This window comes from Sus scrofa, chromosome 15 (genome assembly GCF_000003025.6).
Source record: "Sus scrofa isolate TJ Tabasco breed Duroc chromosome 15, Sscrofa11.1, whole genome shotgun sequence".
NCBI classification, from domain to species: Eukaryota; Metazoa; Chordata; class Mammalia; order Artiodactyla; family Suidae; genus Sus; species Sus scrofa.
In genome coordinates, this window is record NC_010457.5 from 75,329,207 (window position 1) to 75,345,842 (window position 16,636).

Sequence of the window (16,636 nt, forward strand, 5' to 3'; positions counted from 1 at the left end):
CCTTTAAGACGTGTTAGGCATTGCTGTTACTAACTACCCTATCAGAGGCTCTTACTCAGTCTTCCTCTCCTTCTTCTCAGGGTCTTTTTCTTCTGTAAGTGTCCTCCTCTCCTTCTCCTCCCACTCCACCCCTCTTCCAGCAGTCCCACCTCGTATGTTGAAGCATCATGGAAATGATCTTCTTGGCTTATAAAGTCTTCCTGATGGGACAAGATGCATATTTACCTACGTTTCAAAAGACCTCCTTTTAACTCAGCTTTAAACACATTTAAGACCCTAGGTTTTTTATAACAATTCAAATCATGTGGAAAATCTATCAAAGTCAGAATCTCCATAAGGAAAAGAAAGTTTCCTTTTATCCTTTTTGTTTTCTGGTTTATTGCTTACCACCCCACTGGAGGGCACTGGTATTTTGCCCCCTCTCCATTTGAGTTTACACAGTTCCTCTTACTCACCTTCCTTAGAGCCTTCCTCTGCCTCCTGAGTGCCAAACCAAGCCCGCTAGACCCACTTGAGATCCTCCTGTTGAGCTGTCCTTGCCTCATCCTAACAACAAAGATTCCCTTACTTTGGATCTCCTTGGCTGTACTAATAAGACATTGACGCATATTACACTCTGTGTTCTGGTCTTCTTTTGCTTACAGACAATAGGCATAAAATGTGATATTCATAAAGACACATAAAGTGGGCTGAACTCATTTAAGACGGTATTTTATTAGAAGTGTGAGAGGTGGAAACAAGACAATCAGGGTCACTCAATTTCATTTTTTTCCTCCATTTTTGGATTTACAAATTCTTTCAGGGTACATTCATTGAACTAGGCTTGAGGCAGTTTACCAGATACTGTGAGAAATATTATATGGTCTCAAGCACAGCTAGTAAGTAATGGAACCAATTCCATTAATCACATGCCAACATTAGTCTTATTACTTCATAATTATTCTATGTTTTAAGCCATATTTCCTACCTTCCAAGAAGAAGCAATTCAGTTGCTGGAAATAATCTACAATATATTTTGAACAAAATAGCTACACTACCAAAAAGGACCCCAAATCATGTTTGGTACTGATAGTACTTACCCAAAGAATTAATTTTAGAAAGCCAGGTAAGTTCAAAGAGCCTTAAAAATGTTCCCATTCTCACCAGTGTTCTTCATCTGAACCACAGAACACAGAACATAACATGAGTGATGATCTTCTCAACTCCCCGAGGATGGTAGTGACTAATTCCACTCCAGACCCAAGGAGAGATGGTGACTCATTGCAGGCACTAGATGCCTTCGGGCATTAGTATTTAATTCTCTCCTGGAACCTTGGTTGAAAAACCTAATTTCCTTTCCATAAATCCATCTTAAGGAAGTAGCTGAAAAACGGAACACAGTTCTTTGTTCAAAATATATTAAAAGTAAAAGGGAAGAAGCAATTCAAATGGCCACATTAAGGGGATGAGTAAAGGAATCAATACACTCCACACAATCCTATGTGAAAGGCTCTTAATGAAAATGGTGTTTCGAAGACCAGTGGCATTGGAAGTAGCTTGTGTATAATGTATAATGAAAAAGCAGGATACCAATTTGAACAATTTGATAGGTAACTAGAAAGATGAAATCATGCATACACATATAGCTCCATAGACTAAAATACATCAGAATGGTAACAATCGTCATCTCTGGGTGGAATGATTCTAAAATTTATTTTCTTGTGGCCCTTTCTGGCCCCAGGGTGATGTCTCAAAGCAGCTAGAGTGCTTGTTAAAACTCCGATTCCTGAGCACCTCCCAAGATGGGGTGAGTCAGAATTTTTGAATGCTTTTAGGAAGGGGTCGAGGTAACTGCTAGGTGTATTAAAGTTTGAGAGTTCTTGCTCTAGAAAGAGCAAGGTATCACTTTGATCAGTGTTATGAAAACAATTTCGATGACAATGAATTTCCTCCAAGCTCCCACGGTGGTACAAACTGGAAGGTAACGGCTGCAGGAAGTGAAAAGCATGAATAAAGAGTAAGAATTATCATGATGCCTGCGCCCCAGACAACCTCTCTGTCTGCTTCTCCTTGATAACTCCTTGACCCCACTTTGCTCACATGGGCTATTGTGAAATCATAGGAGGACACTCTGAGGTCCTCCAGAGTGTCTTGCCTCTCCACGACATATTTTATACAGAAAGAACAAGATAATAGAAAGCAATAGTTCATTAAATGAGATATGGATTTCCCCTTTGTACAGTGGAATTTATCTCAGCCTCTTTTCATGAGCAAACATTGATCATCTTAATGATTTCCCTGAAATGCAATTAAAATCTGTCAGATATTGCCATCGCCACCAAGGGACCCCGGTTATTCTAATCTCAGATTGATGCTAGTGGCTCTGCACTTGTCACAGTAAAGAAACAGCAGCCCAGTAGGGATGTGTCATGTTCCTCAAACCTGGCTTTTGTTTTCTGTCCTATCCTTTGCTCACAGTGCTAAACTAGAACAGCTGCTTTCTAGCTCTTTTTCTATAGTGTAGAGACTTTTTCCTTTTGAAATCTGTCCCTGTCCAAGGGACTTGTGGTCCAAGACACTGAGCAGAATTTATTTTACATGTTTGTTAGAAGAGGTGTATGTTTGTGCTCTTTGAAGAAGCATTGTGTTCACTAAGCTGCTCTCCTGTATCTTTAATCCATGTCTGGGACACAAAGAGCACATTCAAATGGCCAAGACCTGTGATCTTAGAGAAAGACTCAGGAGACCAACAGCAGAAACAAAGCTATTTCATTTGCACTGACTTATAAAAATTTTGCAGCTTCTGATCAGACAAAGAAGGTGGCCAGGGGGAGCAGAATTCCAGGCTTCCCGATTCAAATGTCAGGACACCTGGCACAGAATTAAAATCTGCATGTGATTGACATAAATGTTAGCAGTTACTGCCAGCAGTTACATTTAATAGCAAATTTAAAAAGACTATATACTCTGTTATATGGAATGGTTGGCCAATTGGAACCTGCTGTATAGCACAGGGAACTCTACCCAATATTCTGTGGTAATCTATATGGGAAAAGAATCTGAAAAAGAATGGATGTATGTACATGTATAACAATCCCTTAGTTGTACAGCAGAATTCATCACAGTGTTATCAACTATACTCAATAAAACTTACAAAAAGAGACTACATACTAGTAAACAACGTGTAGTATGTACAACAGTGAAACAGTATTCAGTCTAAAAAGGAAGGAATTGTGACAGAGGCTAGACCATGGATGAATCTTGAAGACTTAAGGTTAAGTGAAATAAGCCAGGCACAAATGAACAAATTGCATGATTCCTCATAATGAGCTACCTAGAGTCATCAGATTCATAGAAGACAGACAGTGGAATGGTGGTCGTCAGGGAAGTTGGGGGAAGCAAATGGGAGGTTATTGTTTAAGGGTACAGAGTTACAGACTTGCAAGATGAAAAGAATCCTGGACATGGATGGTGGAGGTGGCTACACAACCATGTGCATGCATTTAATGACACTGAACTGGACACTTAAAAATGGTTAAAATGGTAAAGTTTGTGTAACTATTACGCAAATAAATTTAAAAAAAATTAAGGACTATATACCACAGATTAAATCACAGTAGAATATGAATGCAGAGTCTGTACAGGGATACAAGGGAACACGGTGCAGGACCAGGCCAGTGGCCCTGCAGGTCTGATGAGAGGCAAAGAAGCCAATGGCCTTTGTGACGTGCCCTGCCACCGCCCCCACCTACTGCCTTGAGATGTAGTCCAGGCTTCTCACTAGCCATGGTCAAGCTACCCACCAATCTGCCCAAGATGCCTTTCTTCCTCATGAAGGACCACTGCTGAGTGAGTTTTTCTGTGGTGGAAGGAGCAGGATGGGATGGTGGGTATGAGAGGAACCCATCCTGCCCCTGGATAAAGGGGGATTGCCTGGGCCTTGTCCTTCTGAAAGGGGATGAGGCCACTGTCCTAGATACCTGCCACTTCTGTCAAAGCCCACACATGTCTGGGCACATACCCAGCAGCCTCCTGCTGCCCCCACAAGACCTAGGAACTCCCACTGCATATTCCATTTGACTGGCCTTCCCTGACAATATACCCAGTTGCTGATCTTCTCTGTATTTCCTCAAAATAACCAATCAGCGGCTCAGGTGGCAATGAGTGGCAGGACTCAAGTAAGTAACTTTTTCTAAATGTCAGTGGTGAGTGAGGCAACCGTGACCTCCCTCACTTTATTTATTCTTCGCTGCTAAAAGCTGGGAAGTTCTAGGAGTGGCATTGTTGTCATCCCACATAAAACAGGCAGTCAAAGAGTGGTCTCTGACCCGCAGGCCCAATTTTAGGCTGGGATGGTGATTGATCAGACTTTCAGGTTCGGCTCTTGTCACGTAGTTCCTTAAGCAGAGAATTTGCAGCTCATCACCATTGCCCCTGCAGAAGTCAGCAGAATGCCTTGTGTGCAGTACAAACAATGCTAGAAATAGTTAGTGTCTGACTGCATTTCCAAGGTACTGACGAGGATTTTTTTTTTTTTTTTTTTGTCTTTTCAGGGCCATACTAGCGGCCATGGAGGTTCCCAGGCTAAGGGTCTAATCAGAGCTGTAGCTGCCAGCCCACACCACAGCCACATGCCAGATCTGAGCCACATCTGCGACCTACACCACAGCTCACGGCAACGCCAGATCCTTAACCCACCGAGCAAGGCAGGGATCGAACCTGCAACCTCACGGTTCCTAGTCAGATTCATTTCCACTGTGCCACAATGGAAACTCCCAGACATGGATTTTATTGAGCTTCATTCTGTTTCTAGAACCCAGGGATGCTTTTTAAATGATTCCTTCGCCCCCTTCTTTGTAAACGTCAGGTAACCTATGGCATCCACCTGTGTACCTTTTGGCTTGGAAAAGCCTGGCAAAGTATGTGAGTTAAATCAATCCTAATGGAAGATAAATAGGACAGACACCAAATCATATTCCTGACCTGGGAATCTGCCCCCTCCCCAGTTTGGATATGATACAATCAAGAGGCACAAAAGTTCACTCAGCCTTTCTTTGGTATGTCCGTGTTTAGTGGGTGACTTCGGTTTTGTATAACAACAGGCTGATCTTATTTTTTCTTCTTTTCAGAGCATCCTGGAGCTGGAGAAGGAAAGAATTCATCTCTTCTGCAATAACTTAAACCAGTACTCCCAACATACTTCTGTTTTTGGCCAAACCCTGACCACAGTGAGTAGTAAACAACTTGCCATCTCTGCTATGCATGGTGAGAACTGGAGGCAAGGTGTCTGCTCCAACCTTGTTCTGCTTTCCTTGGCATTGCAGTGCCACACGCAGATCCACTGTGCCATCAGCAAGATAGATATCGAAAAAGATATCCAGCTCTCGTGGAAGAAACTGCAAATTCATCTGCAGAAAATAAATCTGAGTTCCTACTAACTGATTACTTTGTAAGTAGGGGATGGAAGGACGTTTCATTAATGGGAACCATTGTAATGAATATATTGGGGAATTCACTTTGAAAAAACCTGAGAGCAATTGTAAAGGAAATATGTTTGTTTTGTAAATGAAACTATGGACTTGCAACTGGTCAATTTCTTGTTCCTGGAACGTTTTATGCAATCCTCCCTCTGTCCTTTGCTTGTGCCATTTGTCCTGTAAGCAGTACCCTTTGCCCTTCTTCCCTGGTTTGGTCTTCTAGTCTCCTGGGAGTTTTCACGCCCTTGCTCTTGGTGAGCCACGCACCCCTGTCTGTTCCATTCAGGCGAATGAATGTGGCCTCGAACTGCTAGATCTCAATGTTACACTTCAAGCCTAACTGAATTAAAGCCCATTCTGGGAAGAGCTCATGTGTTTCCAAGAGCCAGCCAACACAGGGCACAATCAGCCTTTGTTCCACCCCTGAGGCACACACATGGTACTGCATGTTGATATTAAAGGACTCTAACTTGAATAAAGATAAATAGGGAGCAATAAGCATCCAACAGATATTTGTTTATCAAAAAACTATGAAATAGCTATGGTAACGTTCATCCTCCAAGAATATTTTTTTTCCTGCTAAAGAAAGTGCAAACCTGTATACTTACAGGTTGTGAATGAGAAGATGTTTTCATGTTAAGTAGGTCTAGAAAATGTCAACAAATCGATAGGAAACCTAAGGTTATTCTGCTTTTATTTTTTTTTGTTTCACTTTTTCTCCCATCAAGTTAAAAATCAATGAATGTCTCACTGCAACTAGGAAGAGTAGCTCTTACTTTTCTCCCCTTAAATTGTTAAATATCTTTTTTTTTCCCCTAAAGGAAGAAGACCCTAAGAATGCAATGAGTAAAGAGTGGCAAGTGTCTTCATTAAAATCAAAACTGTCGAGATTGCAAAAAGATATTGAAAAAGCCTCACAAGACCAGGAAGGTGTGTAATTAGCTCTGTGACTGGCTTGGGAAGGGAAAGTATTCCACTGGGGGGCTGCATTCAGAGTGCTTTTCCTGACTGGCACAGGGATCATCTCATTTAAAGGATCAAATGTCAAGCCTAATTTATGTGAATAATGAAAGATTAAGAAGAAAAGAGGAAAGAGCAAAAAAAAAGACATTTTGATCTGTGAGGTCTATATGAGCAATATACCACTATTTCCAGAAATGTAGCATTTTAGTGTGTTCCTGAAATTGGCTGATATTGAGGGACAATTCATTTGGTTTAAAACATAGTAAACCTCCTATGTAAAAGGACTTTGAGGGAGTTCCCGTTATGGCTCAGCAGAAACAAATCTCACCAGCATCCATGAGGACACAGGTTCCATCCCTACCCTCACTCAGTGGGTTAAGGGTCAGCGTTGCTGTAGCATTGCTGTGGCTGTGGTGTAAGCCTGCAGCTGCAGCTCCGACTCGACCCCTAGCTTGGGAACCCATATGCCATGGGTGTGGCCCTAAAAAGACAAAAGCCAAAAAATAAAAATAAATAATAAATAAAAGCCTTTTCGTTTTCTTATATTTATTCATTTATTTATTTATTTTTATATTTCCTCCACTTTGTTTTATTTTATTCTATTGCGGGTGTTAAAAGGCAATTTTTTAAATTTTAAAAATTAATTTATTTTTCATTACAGTATAACTGATGTGCAAGGCTATGTTAGTTCTAGGTACATAACATAATGATGCACTATTTCTGTACATTACAGAATGATCAACTTTGTTTCTCCTTAAACTAAGTTCCTGAATGATGTGAGGATCTTTCAAATTAAATCCCATGCTTAGAGGTTAGGCATGTATAGAATAGGAAGCAGCTCTAAAATGCTACAGGTAATGAAGACGACTCCACACTTATGATTCTGGTATATAGAGCTTATTTTATGTGGACCAGAGACATTGCTATTGCCATGTAATTCTTGATAGGAAATACAAAAAAGAAAAAAAATGTTAAAAAATGTTTAAAAATGTAAATACCAGCTGAGGAGAGCTTAACATCGTGGTAAATGTTAGGAAGCCAGCATGGAATGGGTCAATCATGAGGATTCAAAATCTCAGCTTCAGGGTTCCTGTCATGGCTCAGTGGTAACGATCCCGACTAGTATCCATGAGGACGTGGATTCAATCCTTGGCCTCACTCAGTGGGTTAAGGATCGGGCATGGCTGTGAGCCGTGGGTGTAGATTGCAAACGTGGCTCAGATCACGAGTTAGTGTCTGTGGCGTAGACGGGCAGCTACAGCTCCGATTCGACCCCTAGCCTGGGAACCTCCATATGCTGTGGCTGTGGCCCCCCCCCCCCCAAAAAAAACCTCGCCTTGAAAAATAACAACCAAGACTCTGAAGCACCATCATTTCTCAGATCTCATTACATGAAGGGTACAGGTCACCCACTCAGTAACATTTAGTAGCAACTACAATACAGAAAGAGCCTCAGCCATTTGGGAAATGCTTCAGGCAACACTTCTGGGCTCCATCTCCCTCTGAATGTGACCTTCTCTCAGTTGGAGGAATGGGGACTGACTGTGCTTTCACTTTCAGGCCTGGAACGAATGCTGAGAGCCTACACCAGCCACTCCTCCTTCTCAGACACAGAGAGCCAAAAAAACACAGCCGCCTTAATAGATGAGGTAAATATTTGCAGAGTGCGTTTCCTAGATTTTGATGAAAGGACTATTTTTAGAATGCTTGTTTTCTGGCCCATTTGACCTCTAGTTTGCCTTTCTTTTCTCATGACATAGGACAGTTTAGTCAGAGAGCTTGCACAGCCGGCTTCTCGACAAGTGGCTTGAGGAATCTGGAAAAATCCAACTACTTAGAAATGTCTGCTTTAGTGTCCTCCCAGGGGGAAAAAGAGCCTAAAATAGAGTTCCCCCCCAATAAAATCATTCAGTCAAGGTCTGGAAACCATGCATACTTAACCCCAGTTAATAGAAGTGACCAAAAATGCAGAGTCTGCATTCGGAGAGACCTGTATCTGCTGTTTACAGGGACCTGCGATTTTAGTTTTCTCTTCTTTAAAGTGGGGATGTTGGTACCCACTTCAAAGGGTTTTTGTGAGAATGAAGTATTATTTAGAATATTTCACATGCATTCTAAATACAAATGCCAGCGAGGTGCACAGAGGAGAGCTGAAATCCTGGTAATTGTTATTGAAATGCTGTTTCCCATTCATTGTTCCTCGTTCATCCTTGAGCTAACATCAGGGTCTTCTGAGAATAACAGGAGAAAGGAGGGATGTGGTCACACGGAGGGAAGATGTCAGTCTGGGTGGGGTATGAGGCGAGAACTTCCAGGGAAACAAGGGGAAAACTGAAAAAAAAATATGTATTTTTTCTGTCTTTTGTCTTTTAGGGCTCCTCCCGTGACTTATGGAGGTTCCCAGGCTAGGGATCTAATCGGAGCTACAGCTGGCTCAGGCCACAGCCACAGCAGTAAGGATCTGAGCCATGTCTGCGATCTACACCACAGCTCACAGCAATGCCAGATCCTTTACCCACCGAGCAAGGCCAGGGATTGAACCTGCAACCTCATGGATCCTAGTCGGATTTGTTAACCACTGCGCCAATGGGAACTCCAAAAAATTTTTAATTAAAAAAAGAAAAGAAAAAAAAAAAAAAAGGAGTTCCTGTTGTGGTTCTGCAGGTCGAGAACCCGACATAGTATCTTTGAGACACAGGTTGGATCCCTGTCCTCCCTCAGTGGGTTAGGGATCTGGCGTTGCTCTGGCTGTGGCATAGGCCGGCAGCTGTAGCTCTAATTTAACCCCTAGCCTGGGAACTTAATATGCTGCAGGAGTGGCACCAAAAAACAAAACAAAACAAAACACCCTTTAGGGGCCAAGGTTATTTGAGGGAAGGTGTGGGTACTGTCAGCAGAGGGCAGCCTCCAGGCTTTTATGGTAAAAGCCTGGAGCACGGCAGCCCTCAGACATTCATGGGAACAATGGCAATGAGACCTCTTCAGAGGAGCCCACATTAAAAGGTCAGTTAGCAAAGGCTTGTGAATTTTATATACGAATCTCTATACCAATGTGCGCAAGATATAGGGTTTCTGCTGTGACTGGCGTTTTGGGGTTACTATGAGAAAATTCAGAAGAGATCAAATCTTTAGCAATTTTGAAAGATCCAGGAAGCTGGGTTAGCTTCCTTTTCCCTGCATGTAGCCTAACTGACCCTCTTGTAAAAGTAGGTACCTAATAACTGTCCAAGTGGACAGTTTCATTAGTTCTTTGGTAAAAGTAGAAAGATGCAGCCAGGTAGTTTATCTGTTTTTAGCAGCTGCTTGCTTTAGCAGAGAGGCTGTTGCAGAAACAAACCTGACCCTTCTTGTGAAAAGAAAGGCCAGAATTCTGTTCACTTAGAAACAAAGGTCTAATGTCCTTGTGGCTACATGTAATACATGTGGCTACAATTTTATAAAATTATAAAACAGACTCTAGGACATTTTCTGCAATAGCATAAAATGTTAATTAATTCAATGCAAAGGATATTTACCAAAAGAGCATTTTATGGCAGCATTATGCTATCAGTTTACTTCGGTTTTACATAGAATTTTGTCATTGACATTGCCAGAGTAGGACGTGCCATGATTATCTGGGTGCACAACTGGCCTGATTCGCAAAGTGGAGGATGCAAGACAAGAGAGGATCTGACCCCTGAATTTACAGTGGTTATGATATCTAGTGATGTCGCCAATAAGAGCCCTCAAATAGTGGATACCAAATATCTGTATAACTCCATCACACACCTCAGCATCTGGTGGTGAGACACTCATGAAACTGGTAGATTTTGCGTCACACAGGGAAGGTTTCTTGCAGGAGGAAACTCTGTTTTATTGAAATTCTTCCTAGTTAATTGGCTGTTGGTCCTTCAAATGCCATTTTTGAAGCAGGAAGGTTGGCATGCCATATTCTCTAAGAAACTGTTGCAGAAATGGGAGGTATTTAGAGCAGATCTTGCCTTTGGATACTGGAATGAGCATCACACAGGAGAAAGATTTGCTGCTCTAGAAAGCTCTCTGAGTGCAGGCTAGATCTGAGGGTAGAAGCTATGATTTTGATCTCGTCTTCAATGAGGCTGTCCATCAAGCAGTGGTTGTTCCAAGGATCAGAGCCCTTCACCATCCACTGGAGCTGTTCGGTCCATGGCTGTGACCTCCTGGCAGGATTAGGAATCCCCATGCTGGAGGTGTGGAAAGGGAAGTGACAATGAGGTGGAGGAAGTTGGATAAGCAGACCCCCTTCCAATGTTTAGATTCTATGACATGATTTATCCTGCCTGAACACAACTTGATAGAGAAGTCTTTACAAAATTTCTAGCTCAAGATCAAATTGAGAACAGGGAGAGCCTAGGAGAATATCTTTAATGTCACTCTTTATTTTTATACTCCAATACCCCAGAATATAGTTTCCAGTTTCCAGAAGCGCTACTGCACACTTTCTGGGTAATATAAGACTTTGCCTTTGCAAGAAACAGTAACATATCAATAACAACAATGTAATGCCTTACATCATTTTAGTTTGATCCAGTTCTGTTCTTTATGTTAAACACCTATGGCTCAATTGCCTTTCTTCACAGTCCTCTGAAAGCCTAGCTTTTGCAGTCAACAATCATTCTCTATCTCCTTGCTCGGCAGAAAATCAAGTAAATCTATTCATTGCCACAAAATGCTGAATAATATATCTATCAGGATTTCTGGTTTGCCCTCTTTACAAGAGTCCAAAATAAGACACCCTCAACAATTAAGGCTTTCCTCTAGACCTCTTGAAGTTCCATTATTTTTCTCTCTTCAGCATTTTCTGTGCACATCTGCATGCACGTTGAATGTGTGCTTTTTTGGACCTCTTTGTCATTTTGGAAGTTATCTTGATATCTCTTTACCCACCCAGTCGTACCTCATTTTCTAGAAATTTACTCATACTGTCAAATGATATATCCACAGAACAACTTGAAACTAGACCTTTTGCAAGCAAACTCCTACAAATTGTCATCCATATTAGCAGAACTCGAGCAAAGACCTCAACCCAGCCATCCCTGCAGTAACTCCATCTTCAGGTGGAAAGAAAAGGTAAACATATAAGAGGTTGATTATCATTTCTTGACTGGGCTGCTGGATGGAATGACTTATAGCAGCATCAAGTTAAGATAAGCTGTTATAAATTACATGTGCCATATGCTTCAATCCCCAGTTGCAGGGTTTTAAGATAAACAATTATTTTTTGAGCACAGTAACAAGAGCTAAGCACAAATGAGTACCTTCTTGGTATTCATTGTACATTAATAGGAAGTAAAAACACTTTGGTTTCCTTGTCATATTTTATTTATCTAATATTTTATTTATTTAATGATTTTTTTTTTTTTTTTTGTCTTTTTGCTATTTCTTTGGGCCGCTCCCTCAGCATATGGAGGTTCCCAGGGTAGGGGTCGAATCGGAACTGTAGCCTCCGGCCTACGCCAGAGCCACAGCAACATCTGCAACCTACACCACAGCTCATGGCAACGCTGGATCGTTAACCCACTGAGCAAGGGCAGGGACGGAACCGCAACCTCATGGTTCCTAGTCCGATTCGTTAACCACTGCGCCACGACGGGAACTCCTAGTGATTTCTTTATTACAATTGGTTTACAGTGTTCTCTCGGTTTCTACTGTACAGCAAAGTGACCCAATCACACATACGCTCTATTTCTCACAGTTCCCTTGAAAAAGATACATGCACCCATATGTTTCATTGCAGCACTATTCATGATAGCCAAGACATGGAAAGAAGCTAAATGTCCATCCTTCTCATATTTTAACTTTATCCTTTGAATGTGCTTTTACAGTAAAATTTCTATTAAATCAAAATCTTAGTATTCATAAATGGTAAGGTTTTGTGATATGCATTAGTCGTGTTCATTTAATATAGGACATAATGTAGATAATGCATGAGCACAATTTTTAAAATTTCAGAGATATATTTTCCCTGTGTTACATCTTAGGAATTGATGAGCATGTGAATATACAGGGGTAACTTTTTTCCATTTCCTATCAGAAGAGGGAGCTGTAACCATCTGGTGATGAAGGGACAGTTTTCCTTTTTTAAAAAAAAATTTTATTTAAAAAATTTTTTAAAGTAAGGTGTAGTTGATTTACAACATTGTGCCATTTAAATTTTTTTAAATTTTTTAAATTAAAAAAATAAAGTATGGTTGATTTTAGTTTTCTTTCTAAGAGACTCAAGCTCTAACAGGGTCTCAATCCGATTTATACAGAATCATACTAATTTCATTTATATTAAGGCCAATTAAAGTTGAATTTGTAGAAGTAATGTTGTAAATGTTATTATCTGGCCTAGGGGTGCAGATCAGAACTGCAAACACAGGCTATACGATACAGTAACTGTTTAATTATGAAAATTTCATTCAAGTTTCGGAAACAGGAATATGCTATAGTAGAGTTTAGGAATTATTTATTTATACCCTCCTCCCAACAATTAAAAAACAAATTCCTGAGGATAACAGTGGCAGAAGAGTTACTTTTGCTGACAGTGTCATTAAAAATAAGTTTTCTTTTTTCACTCTTCATGCAGCAGCAGACACACAGCTCTGTAAAAATATCTCGGCCTTTTCTGATGAAGAGATTAGAGAATGTGGTGGGCGGGGCGTCTTGTGAGGGCAGAGGATTCCAAGTTCTTCATCAGCAGGTAATCTCCTGCTTAGAATAATTCGGGGTTGGGTCCTATTGGTAAAGCACATGGCTAACGTCGTGTTTTATTTTCAGAGCCACATCGACACATTTCAGTTCAAAGACATTTACATTTCGATTAGGACTGATTAGTTTGTTAGAATGTGTAGCTTTCTGAGCACATGTAATCCAAATGGTGGAAAGGACTCAAGAAGAGCTGGAGGGTTGGGAAGAGAATTCTCTGATGTGAAAGGTATCTCACGTGACCGGCATTCATGCTAATCAGACAGCCTGCAACCTTGCTGGCCACACTCCTGCCCCTGAACCCTTGTGAGGAGCTCTGCAGTTCTGTCCCCACAGCCTCCTCCAAACTTTGATGGAAATCCCATCTTCTCTGCCAGAAACACGGTGACCCCAAGGCCTACCCACCCCCTTTGCTCAGCCACCTGACTTCAGTCATTTGTCCATACCGCTCTGCCTTTCACCTTTCAACACACATACACACATAATACATGCACACGTATACACATACACATATACATATACACACACATGCACAATGCACTTACATACACAATATATACACAGAAATACTAACACACACAATACATACATGCATATACATGCAAACATGCATGCACACATACATACATACATACACACATGCATATCCACACAAGCATGTCATTATCCTCGTTGTTCAACTATAATTACCATAACCTTGACTCTCTAGTTTCTTGATTAGAACTTGGCAAAAAAGAGTTTCAATAAAACCCAGGCTGTTATAAGCCACATAGTATGTTAAAGACTCACAGTTGCATTATTTGAGGAACAGTTCCCTGAGTACCCTAGGATGCTGGTAAGAAACACCTGCTCCAAGTGTCCCCTACCTATTCTGGTTAGCAAAACTGGTTTTTTGCTTTCCAAAGCTTGAATACAACCACCACTCAGATTAGCTAACTGATGTTAAGTTTACACAGAAAACAATTTTAAAATGTCACCATTACTACATTAATACTGTTACAGCAAGTTTTTTCTCCAGACTTATTTTCTGTATTATGTTATAGCTTTTGATTATGTAATAGACATAGTTCATACACATAGTATGTACATCATAAATGGTTACTGAATCAAAGAATGAATGTTATGTGCAATTATAAATTTTCATTTTGAGAAGATTTCAATGTATTTAAACTTTATACTACACAGCTAAATAGCTAAAGTGCTTTGCGCCATGTTCATCTTGCCCACTGACCAACAGTAATCCTTGTAACTCAATCCAACTTTCAGCCTCCGGTGTGACCCAGGTCGGCAATGGTCTTTGCAAGGCCTTATATTCTTTTCAAGCCAGGCAAGATGATGAATTGAATTTGGAAAAAGGTAAGAATCATGCCCACATAGTTTAATTGCCTTCCCCTGTTGACATTTTTAACTTGAATAAAACTCCTGTCTTAGCACAGCAGCCTTAAAATGTATTACCGAGTCAAATCAGTTCAGGTTAACAATCACGCTTCTTAGAAGATAATGATAAAGCACATCAGAAAGAAAGCTCACACGATAAAAAGAGCTAACATTTATTCATTGTTTACCGTGTGCCAGACATTGCTGCAAACACAGCGTCCAATTTATATTCATAATACTCTTTGTGGTAGGTATTATTTATGCCCAATATTACTGAGGAGACTGGGGCACAGAAAGGTTAAGTACTTTGGTTAAAGTTACTGGCAGCACTGGCACAGATTTGAACTCAGAAACTTAAAGTCATGCTGTTAATCCTATTGCCACAATGTCACTAATGGAGTTATCAGAGAGCTAGCCCTACCATTTCGCTTTTCAGAAAGCTACCCATACAGGAATGGGAAGTGACTGCCTCTCATGGCTTAGTCTATGTGCAAGTTCTAGAGCCTGGGTCAAAGACTCCCAGCTTAATATTTCTTCAACTTCTCTCTCAAAAAATGGTTTTAGGACCAATCGAAGGAATCAGACCCCCTTCTCTGTGTCACAGATTTTTGTTTAATATGGAAAGGTATTATGTAAAAGTGCAGACCCTGAGATTATTAAATAAGAAAAAGTCACCAGCCTCAACTTTCATTGTGTGTCCAGTAAGCAAACACGTTTGGATGTTAAAGCTAAGGCAGAGATCTGGAAATAAAAAGTTAGTGAGAAAGAACTGTGTCATGAGAGAACACTTGTTATCCATGACCAGCACCTGGCACCCGGAGCCAACAGAAAGTGAAGATGGATTTGGCAGCTAAACAACAGGGACACCATGCACTTGCCATGGGTTAACAGGTGCTTCCTTCTCAATTTGCCAATCAGAGTTCTGCAGGGAATTCCTCTTCCCTCTAGCCCAGAAGTAAGAAAAGACAAGAAAAAAGGAAATAGAAAGTAGACCCTCTCCTCCATTCATCTGGAATCTGTGTTGCCTTAAATTTAAAAGTTTAAGTGTTATAGAAGTCCCCTTGCTACTCTTCATGTCATCCCAAGGCTACCTACACCAATAAGGAAATAAAGGAAATGAAATCATCCCACTTTTCATATGAATGAGAACACAGGTCCCAGATGCCACCTCCAAGGTCTGCACAGTCAACTCAATAAATCGATCACCTTTTTTGTCTTCAGTTCTCTGCCAGTTGAAAAAGCCTACTTATACTTTAGCTCCTCCATGGGTTCTTTAAATGGAACGAGCCTAGAGAAGCTGGCAATAAGATTTTAAATTACTTGTTTCGATTTAAATTGTGTCAGTCTACTGACCTGTGAGAACTCATTAGGTGGAGACCTTATACTGAAAATGATTTCTTGCGAGAATAAATAGTGATGTGACTAAGGAGAGATAGAAGGGGAGTTAACAGCCTCCTTTGTCAAAAGAAAAGAGAAGAAAAAAAAAGAAAAAAACTGGGGAGAAGAATGAAAGACTGAAAATGACCTCATGATGATGCTGAAGCTCTTGGATCCTGAGTGAGGTGGATATCTCCACTCTGACGTATGAGAATCATCCAAGAAAAGGACTGTCTCACACAAGACAGGGAATAGTGTTGTTGTTGGTTTTTTTTAAATAGAGAATTAGAGAATAGCCATGTGTTTCCTAGGAATTCTATTTATTTGAACCATTGCTTTAAAAGAGAATTGTCATGGAGTTCCTGTTGTGGCACAGCAGAAGCAAATCCAACTAGGAACCATGAGGTTGTGGGTTCAGTCCCTGGCCTCACTCAGTGGGTTAAGGATCTGGGATCTGTCATGGCTGTGAGCTGTGGTGTAGGTTGCAGAGGCGGCTTGGATCCTTCATTGCTGTGGCTGTGGTATAGGCTGGTAGCTGTAGCTCTGGTTTGACCACTAGTCTGGGAACCTCCATGTGCCGTGGGTGAGGCCCTAAAAAGCAAAAAAAAAAAAATTCTGTACTGGTTTTCCACAGTGGGTTAAGGATCCAGCATTGCTGCAACTGTGGCATAGTTTACAGCTCTGGCTCAGATTCAGTCCCTGGTGGGGGAACTTCCACATGCCATGGGGGCAGCCAAGAAAAAAATAAAATAATA

The 16,636-nt window shown here is 40.9% G+C and overlaps 2 protein-coding genes across 3 annotated transcripts in view; one reads left to right on the forward strand and one right to left on the reverse strand.

The window, feature by feature from the left end:
* NOSTRIN (nitric oxide synthase trafficking) overlaps positions 1-16,636 on the forward strand; it is a 63,005-nt gene that overhangs the window by 45,310 nt on the left and 1,059 nt on the right. Inside the window, 8 exon segments of the mRNA XM_021074794.1 lie at positions 5,109-5,207; positions 5,304-5,358; positions 5,361-5,428; positions 6,278-6,386; positions 7,980-8,068; positions 11,382-11,507; positions 13,009-13,068; positions 14,321-14,483. Of these exon segments, the coding sequence (XP_020930453.1) occupies positions 5,109-5,207; positions 5,304-5,358; positions 5,361-5,428; positions 6,278-6,386; positions 7,980-8,068; positions 11,382-11,507; positions 13,009-13,068; positions 14,321-14,483 (769 nt within the window).
* Positions 9,965-16,636, reverse strand: part of SPC25 (SPC25, NDC80 kinetochore complex component) — a 32,105-nt gene continuing 25,433 nt past the window's right edge. Inside the window, exon 7 of one of the 2 annotated variants that reach the window (XM_013984238.2) lies at positions 9,965-10,621. In XM_013984238.2, coding sequence (XP_013839692.2) covers positions 10,557-10,621 — 65 coding nt within the window. In that variant the 3' untranslated portion in view covers positions 9,965-10,556. The remainder of the gene's footprint in view (positions 10,622-16,636) is intronic. The other variant, XM_021074793.1, reaches the window with a different exon arrangement.